The 11029-nt window shown below is 28.3% G+C and overlaps 1 protein-coding gene across 1 annotated transcript; it reads right to left on the bottom strand.

Annotated features, from left to right (window-relative positions):
* Positions 1 to 977: 977 nt before the first annotated feature.
* On the bottom strand, positions 978 to 8271 carry Oli (basic helix-loop-helix family member olig). The gene is made up of 5 exons (XM_088195652.1): positions 8135 to 8271; positions 7226 to 7467; positions 3579 to 3705; positions 3359 to 3498; positions 978 to 1277 (listed from the first exon to the last, which is right to left on the bottom strand). Exons 2-5 carry the CDS (start codon positions 7453 to 7455, stop codon positions 1112 to 1114), a joined length of 663 nt encoding a protein of 220 aa, XP_088051778.1. The 5' UTR covers positions 7456 to 7467; positions 8135 to 8271; the 3' UTR covers positions 978 to 1111.
* Between the last annotated feature and the right edge of the window lie 2758 nt (positions 8272 to 11029).

Genomic DNA, 11029 nt, shown 5'->3' with positions numbered 1-11029 from the left:
AATATAGTGGAACCTTAATGACATAAAACATGCTAAAGGTTTTTATTGTTTCTTGTATTTCGTTTAGTTAAATAATATATGTAATCTTAAACATTATAGGTAAAATACTAATCAAAAAATTAAATTCCTAATGAAAATAAGAACTAAATAGCTCCTTGTATGTTTTCCATTGAAATAGTGATGCGAATTTTGCCACGTTTACAAAAACGTGCTCTCAAACAAGTTATTGTTGTGAATTTTTCTTAGTCTACAATTAAAGAAAATATTAAATGAGTTTCGCGAGATGTACTATGTGTACATGCATATTGATTAAAAATATACATATGAATACAAACTAAAGCTTTTAATTTTTCGATAGGTTTGAAGCACTGTTGTGTCTCGAATAATCAATAATTTCTCCGCCGTTTCTCACATCCGCTTGAAGTTATTCCATTTTGCAACCTTCATTATGTTCAAGCTGTGTATATGGATATGTATATATAAATAAATATTTGTTAAAAAAAAAACACATTAAAGTATTATAAATTACAGGAAAAATATTGGTTGTATAGGCTTATTATTATATTTAAATGTAATACTAAATAATAAATATTGAAGTATTTAGAATAAAAAATATTAAATAATTGTGATTTAAAGCTTTTTGAAAACCATGACAAAATAGTTCGTTAACTTCTCGCTAGATGTCGTTGAAATAAAATGTGGATTAAGACTTTGCTAAATGCGAAAAGTTCAGAAATATGTTTCCAAAAGCTCTGTAAGAGTGCAGGTTGAAATAATTAAAAATAATATATAATAAATAAAATGAAATTCAGTTTGTTGTCTACAAATTTAATATACGTATATATTTATCGTTTAACAATCACACATAATATTTACATACACATTTCAATTTCATTTCGAAACAATGTTGGACGAATAATTTGCGAACGAGCGAAAAAATGTTTTATTATATATAATATAATATTTATATTTTAACTATGTATTGCTTATTCGTTAATTGACTAGAAATACACGAAAAATTTAATATATAATATGCATAATAATATAATAATGGCTAAGAATCTCAAACATTGTATTAGTATTCTTGTTTAATGGTGGATGAAAGCGAATCTCAGGAGTCTGTGGTGTCAGACGGTGGTCCACCAGCGTCGGAGGGTGGCATCAGCATTTGCTGCTGCTGGAGAAGTTTGGCAGCAGCTGGAAAACCTCCTAGTTCGAATCCAGCTGGTGCCACTATACCAGCTGCGCTTGCAGTGCCTTGGAGATATGCTATCAACCTGAAAATGAGAAAAAGTAGATTTCAAATTAAAAATGATGTATTATGAAAAGGTCCATATAATATTATATATGTAAATAAATAGACAATTTTAAAAATGTCTACAAAACATAATTAATTGTGATATCTACAACACTTCAATGTACTTGGATAGTAATATATGGTACAATATATTACTGTCCTAATAACTGAGTTTGCATGAAAATGTTAAAATATTGGTTCATAGGAAAATAAGAAGATAACCAGTGCTTTAAGACAAAGCTTTATAATGTGTATCAAATAACACAGAACATGTTCACCAGGATTGTCAAAGATGTACCTCAAATGGCTACAAGATTTTGTATTCTACAGTTTAGAAAAATATAGCCATCTATTGGAACTTAAAATAAATAATTCTAAAATGAAATTTAGGAAAATTATCAGATAAAATTTTGCAGAAAAAACAAATTGTCTTTTGAATCTACAAGTTCTTCTTAAATCAGCATGGTTTAATGTATGAAAATATAATTAAAATAGCTAAGAAAACCAGAATATAAACAGCAAAATTATCAAAATATTTTTTGCTATTGTGAATATTGAGTACGAAGAATGAAAAAATAGCTAATTCAATGCTACATTTTAAACGTGGATCTCGAGAACTGTACTCAAAATATAATAAAAATCGTTCTTTCAAGATATATGACAATAATTGAGAGTAGTACTGGTATCTAATATTGAAAGATCTTTAGTCTCATCATATCAAGTTTATAATTTACTTAGTCACATTGGAGGTTTTATGTAAAGTAGAAGGATATCATCATGCAAATAATATAATACAGCAAGAATGCTATTTATAATTGATTTAATTGCCAGTTGAAATTGTGTCCATAAATAATATTTATGTTGTGGTGTTCCGATGGATATTTACTTAGATCATGGTATTTCATAGATAAAGTCCCATGGAAAAATTGTGTTGTATTTTATTTAAAATATACCTATTCTCTTATAGCAATTGTATAGTATGAACTATTTTGCTTTCTACTTAATCTATGATAACAAAAATATACTATATAGTATAAAAAGGAATAAATAAATTATTTTTTAGGTGTAAAATGCTTCAAATATATTTTATTAAAAAATAAAAAATATTTGGCCTCATTAGATAATTTAATAAGGTGTTTTTATATATATAGTTTAAGTATAAATAAAATAAGAATTAATTTTATGTTTGAAAATGTATCTTTTAAACATATTTAACTTTTATTGGAACTATTTTATTAATATATGCGTTAGTTTTGTAAATTAGTTTGTTTATAAGAAGAGTTTATATATAGTCTAAAAGTTAACGAATCAAGCATAAGATTGATTATTTATAAAGAGAAATGAAGTTCTTAATTCAGCAAAAAACAGCTAGAATGATCTGTAAAACTAAGGTTCATATGCACTTAAATTAAAAACATTCTGTTCCTATCTTATGGAAGTATATCTTTTTTGAATCCAGATTGAATAATAAGTTAAGCAGAACAATTTTAAGTTTACAGTAGCAATTTGACTTCAGGTGATAAACCAAAATCCTATTATATTTTATAATGTTTTCGAACATATAAAATCAGTTTCGCTTATGTACACATTCAGTTGTATATATTTGATCATTTTACCTTATTGTATTAGGTACTTTGCCAAAATGTAATAAAAAGCTACAATATTTAAGAACGATAATAGGAAATAGCAGTTCAGAAGTATAAAAAACCTGCATGATTCATTGAAATGCTCTTGCTAGTAAGACACTTCAAAATTCTTTGCAAGAGATACTTGATTCTCTGATAAGAATTGTGAATTACAACAAATTTTAATCACAATGTTCCTTTTTAAAGTTAAAAGTCTTTGCAGCTTACTTGAAAACCTAAACTTATCTAGCAGATAAATTAGAACAGTAACTATTTTGCTTAGCCTAAGACCTTAAGGAAAGGAAACTAAACCAATATTATCGCAATTGGAGGTTATATTATATAAAGGGAGTAGTGGAAGGAGTTTGTGAATATGATGCTACTAAATCAAGGAGGTCTTATTTATTATAAATTTTACTTTTTGCTATGTCATTACCGTCTGAGTTCTTCCAGAGCATTGGCTTGCATCAGTATATAGTTCTTGGCCAGTAGTAAAGTGGCAATCTTGGACAGTTTCCTCACAGAAGGAGAGTGCGCGTAAGGTATGACGCTTCTGAGCTCGTCCAGAGCGTCGTTCTGGATGCGAACAAGGAGAAAATTTCAGATTAATGTATATAGACGATATAAGCAGGTTGAACATGGTTGTGAATTGTTACCAAATCGTGCATTCTTCTCCTCTCTCTGGCGTTAATGTTCAATCTAACACTTTTGCCCTGCCTACCCTTCTGCTTCCCGCCGCCCATCGCAGGGTTCATGCTAACCCCCCTTTGCGATTGAGACATTCTGTGAATATTCTGTGGCTATCGTAAAAGTGTCGTGGCATTTATTTGTTATAACGACCCAAGCTGTTGTATATATTGATACTTTTATGAGTTTTGATATTGTATACAACCTAAATATAGTTATTTATTACAGACGTTACTTTTTCCATTTAATACTAAATTATTTTCAATCTATGTTCTTAGACCTAAGGATATATTTTTAGGAGTTTATTATAAAATATATGAATATTAAAAAAGATCTATCTTAACTTTTTAAATTCTTAATCAACTTTATTAAAAATTAAGAAATTAATATACGAAGTAAATTGCTATAGAAATAATACTTATATATATAAAACTTTAAATTTATAAATTGCTCAAATGTAGTATTTTATAAGAACAGACTTATTAAATCAACTCAATTAGTCTAGCGCGTGAGAATACTATTGTTTTATTTTATAAAATCAGAGAGTATGCATGTATAGATCTTCTTCCACTATAAATTTATATTATTTATATATTGGAAGAAGAAAGCATTGTAATGTTGATACTTAATAATATTTCAATTGATTATTTTACGTTAGAGATTGAAAGAAATACGTGAAATTCTAAATAAAAGCATTTATATTCGTATATATTAAAAAAAAGGCTATGTATTTATAAGTTGTGAAAACTTTTTCTTAGAAATTATATTATGATAGATAAAATAGATATTAATTTTAAATTGAAGATCTTAGCTCATTAAAATAAAGACATAACATAATTTTTGGAATGAAGATTTTGCAAAATAATAAGTTTTTTTTTATTAGAATATTTCTTTTAAGATTGTTTTAAAAATACATTGCATAAGGATACATATTAAAGATATATTTGTTTTTATGCATTAAGGATATTGATCTATTAAAACAGAAACATAGCATAGTAATAGATTAAATGAAAACATAGAATATATATATTTTAATATATTGAAAAAAAGAAAATTAAGGTTACATTTTTATTAAAATTAGAAACTTTTCTTTTAAGATTATTTATAAAAAAAATGATATTTAATAAATACTACGTAATATTTCATATTTATCTTATATTAGGAAAAATATTTTAGATAGAATTTAAAGATATAAAAAATTTAGCCATGTTCACAACCATACGAAAAAATATATTATCTCGCTTGAGACTAACTTCGTGCGTTATTAACGGATATAGATGTTTCTATTAATTTATTAATTTATTTACGTAATTTTGCATGAGTAAGAAATAACTCATCCTGTTGTTACAATTTAATACGTTAAAATTATAAATTGAATACGAATGCATTTAGAAAAATATAATAAATACAAAACAGAATTATATAGTGATATGATATATGTATTACTTATTAATTTAATGTTATTTGATTAAACTTACATGAATTCATTAAAACATTATTTTTTTATTTTTTGTAATAATTCCTTGTTGTTTTTGGTAAATCGTTAAATGTTTTAAATGCAATATATTTAAAATAATTCTTGTAAAACTTCACAGAAAATGTTTCAGGGATGTCTTAATTATGTAGCTCTTTACAAAATTTATATTTAATATTTATAATCGATTTTCCCTCTAGATTTTTTTTTGGTTACCATTATTAGTTCATATTTTGGAAGAATAGTTGTAGACAAAATTTTGGTTTTCATATAGTATATGTTTTTTTTTGTGAGCATCGAAAGGCAAATTTAACATTTTTTTACATCACTCTTTGTAAATAAATATTTATTTACTGTGATTGTATTATCAAAATTATCATTAAATATCATAAAATTGTTTTTTTTTTCATTAATTGTTAATTTGTTTAATTTCATCTATTCACTAATATGGATCAAATCACTCTGCTTGTTTATGTTGTAGAGTTTCTATATATTAGCACTGTGTCATCAGCATACAGTTGAATTTTTCCTGCAAGTTTACATACGGTTAAATAATTTATGTTTAGATTAAATGAAAAGGCACCAAAAATTAACTCCCACCTCATATTCGTTTTGACTACCATTTATTACAATTTTTTAATAAATTTAACGTTGGTCCTACTATTCCAATAAGTTTTAATTTCTCTAACTATATGTTATAGTAAGCACCCTTTAAGCACCCCTATAACGTTTGCTATAAAAATAAAATATATCACTTTTTTGCAAAATAGTGGCAAATTTAAAAACACCGTTTAATAAAATCCAGTTTGCTTAATAAAAAACGTTCAGAAACTAAACCTGTATCGAAATAAAATATAGAAAAAGTAGTTTTTACTTTTAAAACAAGTTTTGTATTAATTTGATCGGATCTCCATACAAACGTTTAGAAGACAATATATGTTTAAGGCTGGTAATTCAGTAATTCAATCAAGTTTTAATGACTTAGTATTGAATTTTTGTTGTAATATAGGATTTTTAAGCACCTTCATATTTTCTAAGAAAAGAAAATATGTGAAGTTTGCCAAATAGTGGCAAAATTTAAAATTTAAAATATCTTAACTTCGTCGGATAAAATCCAACAAAAAGTGTGCCTCATAAATACTGTGTCAAAAGCTTTTTTAAGTCTATAAATAATGCTTAAGTTTTATTTTTCTCATTTAAGTTTTGTTGTATTTCATTTATTGAATCAAAAACTGCATATTTTGTATTGGATTTGTTTCTAAATCCGTATTGTAAATGTGATAAAAAATTATATATATATATATAAAGATGTATTTATTCAATCGGCTAGAATGGATTCAATTTTTTTTGAGAACTAGTGAAACAGAAAAAGGAAAATAATTGTTAGTGATACTTTTATCATCAGCTTTGAATAAAGTTATTTTGGTAATTTTTAATCAATCTGATTATTTTTAGGCAAGCAATTAACTGCTATGCCATCAGCACAAGACGTTGAGTTATTTTTTATTTTGTTTGTATGTCTTATGACTTTTTTTAATTTAATTTGGTGAAAATAAATAGATCTGTCAACATGTAATGTTTATATCATCAATGTTAATCTGTATTTGACATATTCCAGCTAAGATGAAATGTATATTAAATTCATTGGATAGTATTTTTGATTATTGCTTTAATATTTTTCCATATTATAATTATAATATCATAAGCAGTTACAGCATTTCTAGCTTTATTATTAATTTTATTTTTATTGCTTATATCTATATATTTATAACATACTGTCTGACTTTATAAAATACAACAATATTTTTGAACAGTATTTAAATAATAAATTAATACTTTTCCAGATGTATTATTTATTATGAATAAAAATATTGATTGATACTACTTTTAATCAGTCTCCGTTGATTGCTCAATGAGTACGATATAAGTAATATTTTTTATTGTACTTTAAAAAAAATATTTGCCCCCTTCCTTGACTTTTCATAATTATTGGTTTGCTTAATCGAGCCCATTATTTGTCGCATTTTGAATTTTTAGACACCAGTTATTTAATTATACTTTTTTTAATATCACAGCTTGCTTCGTTATAACAGACAAGGGTATAGTCGATCAGAAAAATAAGTTTTGAAAAGTTTTCCGAACCTGTGTGAATGGTGGCTGGCGCCGGGCTCCGGCCTGTTTTCGTCGTGTCCCGGCGGCATCGGCGGGGGCGGAGGCGCCAGGGGGCCCGCCGCCATGTTGGCGCCCCCCTGGAGATAGAAGCCGCCGAGGCCGACGGCCCCTAGGGGGGTGCGCCGCCCCGGGACGCTCTGAGGCGGAGATCGAGTCCCCTCGCCGGGGGCCCACGGCTGATACTGACCGGGCTGCTCCATTTCTATACAAAACTACGCCAACGATCAGTAACAATAGTAGATTATTAACAGAGGCGACTCGTGAGGGGTGCTACTATATTTTATGTTAGTTAAAATTAGTTTAGGGCAATGCCGTTATGAATGAAAATAAGTTAAAGGACATTTACTGATCGATATACTTTATGAACACTGTCAAAAGGTTTTTAAAAGTTTATATTATAAACATGTTATTAATAAAGATGAATTATAAGTTAATACATAGTATATTCAGTACTTTACAACTATACTTTTTGAATACTTCTCGTAATATAAAAATTTAATAAATTTGACATTTGATATGACATGCATATAAAAACGTATTCATGAATCTTTGAAGCTTATTATAAAGGTACTGAACTGCATTTTTTAATACAACAACAAGAAGTTCGATAAACTCTTAGATTGTAAATATTACAGAAAAAACATTACAAGAGAGTAGATTTAGGTTTATGCGATGTAAGCACTTAATATATCATTATTTTTTTTTAGAAATATAATGAAAAAGTGCACATAGTTTTTAATTTCCACAAATACATATAACTGCAGTAGACTTTCTCGAGCCGCCACTGAATAAATAACTAGCGACAACTCAATAAAAGTGTTACTACTTCAACTAAAACTACTTAAATTTGTACATAAAATAATATAATTTGATACATACCCGCGAATTTATTTATGTATATATTGCTGAATTTATTTATATGCTTTTTATCTATTTATAATAGATTTATTGAATTAGCGCATTATTATTTAATATTGTTGTTGTTTCACTTTTCACTTTTTTTGTGCATTTATAAAGTTATTTGCGCGAGACGGTGCGAGGTGAGGCCAATCCAAACATGTCTGCCGGTGTTCCCGTCTCGGCAAGGGTGCGAATAAAACGGGGGATGGCGTGGGGTGGGGGTCGCAATAACAACAGGGTGGTCGGCGATTATCTTTCACTTTGATGCGATTGTGGCGCCGCGGTGTAATACCGTGGATGGACGCGGATGCTGTGGGAACTAAGCGTTAGAGAGGGATGAAAATAGCCATACGAGTAAGGGAGCTTTTGCTCAACGGGTGGATGGGCGTATATTTGAAAAGAGGCAAGTGATCTTTGAAGGATATGAGTTTATTTTAAATTCATTTTTATATGGAAAGCTACTACAATAAATCAGGCTTTTATTTTCTTAAATGATACATAAGCGAGATTTTACAAAGGGGGTGCCAAAAAGTTCGTAGAACTAAAGAGTAAGACTTATTTGTTATATAGTATATTATAAATATATCAAATTCAAACATATTATTACAAGTGTTTTGTAAAATAAAATAAATATCATTGATAAATTATTTTAGCTTCAAGTAGCCATATTCAAAAACATCCTTGTGCAATATGGAAAATATCTCATGTTAAAGAAGCGTTCTAGAGCGTAGACCCCAGAAACAAGGGATGCAATCGCGACTCTCCAGAGCACTTTATAGCTCAGAGTTAAATTCTGCGGATTGTCGACACTGTCCCCTTTGTAAAGTACTACACCAAGTACACGCAAACACATATTTGTATGGGTCAACGTCCCTTTCGCTAGTACTGACCTTCTTTAAATCGCTCCCTCAGTGCTGAGGTAGCAACCTTGTGCAGAATGTTCCTCCAGTTTTCTCTTTATACCACTGCCCAGAGTGATTCGCTCAATAAAGAGCCCATTTATATTTTTATTTGGCTAGATCACAAGTCTCTAATCTGTCGTCATTCCAAAAGGTGACAAAAGTCATCTAGTCAATGGTAGTTTTCCATTTTTTTGGCCAAATTCAAAGGTCTTTGATTAGAATCCACGTCAAAAGCAATAAAATCGTGCCATTCATATTAAAACTTTTTATAAAAACATTAAGACTCACAATTAGTGAGAATCGAATGAAGCATATCTAAACCAAATTTTGAGCAAAAGGAGAGCGAAAAAAATAATTATCAATTTTCAGAAGTAAAAATCCACATCAAAAGCAATAAAATCGTGCCGTAGCCGTCGCAGTGGAAACGCTTGGTTATCTAACGATCATATTAAAACTTTTTATAACAACATTACAACTTACAATGAGTGCGCCAAAATAATTATCATTTCTCAGAAGACAAAAATTCACGTCAAAAGTAATAAAATCATGCCGCCGTCACATCGACGTCACGATTTTATTGCTTTTGACGTCGATTTTTGACTCTCCTATTGCCCAAAATTCGGTTTGAATATACTTTAACCAATATTCTCATATCAGAAGTCCGTATAAATCGGTAAGGATCATATTAAAAAATGTGATATTGAAGATATAGTACTATCTGTATTTTCTCCTGTGGGATGAATTTTGTACTTGACCAAATGAAACATATACTCAATTTTAGAAAATTTATTAGGTCAAGCTGAATTTAATTGATTCGTGTCAGTTAAGTTTGGGTTTGAACAGCAAATGGACGTTTTGTAGCTGTGAAATTGAATTTCATAAACATTTTAGAGCAGAATTTAAATTCACTAGCGCATATCAATGAAATTATATTTTTGCTAATAGAAATATACGAGTAGGTACCCTAAAATACCGAGACTTTCTTAATAACTTTTTTGATTTTTCAATATTTTTACACTAAATTTTGATCACTTTTAAAGTACTTTTCATCGACCAATACCAAATGTTTTTTTCATTACTTAAGACAGTTATAGAACTCACAGAATGGAATGTCTTTTAACCTCTTTAGCTATTATTGTTTTATATCTACTACAGTCCCAAAAATTATTTATTTCGTGTTCTTTTTGAGTGTAGGGAACAAAAAAAGTCACAGGGAGTCAGGTTAGTTGATTAGAACGAGTGAATAATTGGTGTCATTCCATTTTTTCTCAAAAACTGCCTCACAAAAGAACCAGACCTGTGCGCCAAAGATCCGCTCTTTTTTTAATCTTTTCAATACCTCCATGTAGAAGTGTTGCCTTGAGGAACGAACTCTACACAGCATCTCTAGCATCAAAAAATCAAATAAGCATTGTCTTAATGTTGACTTTACTTAACAAGCTTTTATTAATTTATTTACTTAGCTTAATATTGCTAATTTTTACTAACCAAACATACATATAATACATGACAATTGTCTACATGAGATTTGCTTCCTATCTTTGCATTAAAAATTACCTAAAATTATTGTTATCTCTCTTTTGGAAATTTGATAAAATCAATGACCCGTAATTGCTGAGTATTAGATGCATGTTTATTAAATGCCATTTTAACCATAATTTTTTTGCTTGAAGTTTAACTACTTTTATTTTCTTTGAGTGTGCTTCTTCTTTTATATTTATATGTATTGTAAAAATTATGTTTATTTAACTATATATTTATTACATTGCAGAACTTGTAAATCTTTGTCTGTGCTTCAAAGTCTGTGTTTTGATTATTTAGACATTTTTTACTGGTATTATTATCTAAAATAAAATAATCTGATTTTTTGGTTCACCTGATTGGTGAAATTAGGTGTGAGTATAAAAATAATATTTGTTGAACAACTCATATCTTAAAAATATTATTAAAGGTTTTATCTAAAAAACGTCAA

The sequence above is a fragment of the Plectrocnemia conspersa genome, unplaced genomic scaffold (genome assembly GCF_051122295.1).
Source record: "Plectrocnemia conspersa isolate PC_06_02 unplaced genomic scaffold, ASM5112229v1 ptg000010l, whole genome shotgun sequence".
Classification (NCBI taxonomy): Eukaryota; Metazoa; Arthropoda; class Insecta; order Trichoptera; family Polycentropodidae; genus Plectrocnemia; species Plectrocnemia conspersa.
The sequence above is the reverse complement of the archived record's forward strand: the minus strand, read 5'-3'. Positions and strand labels throughout refer to the sequence as shown.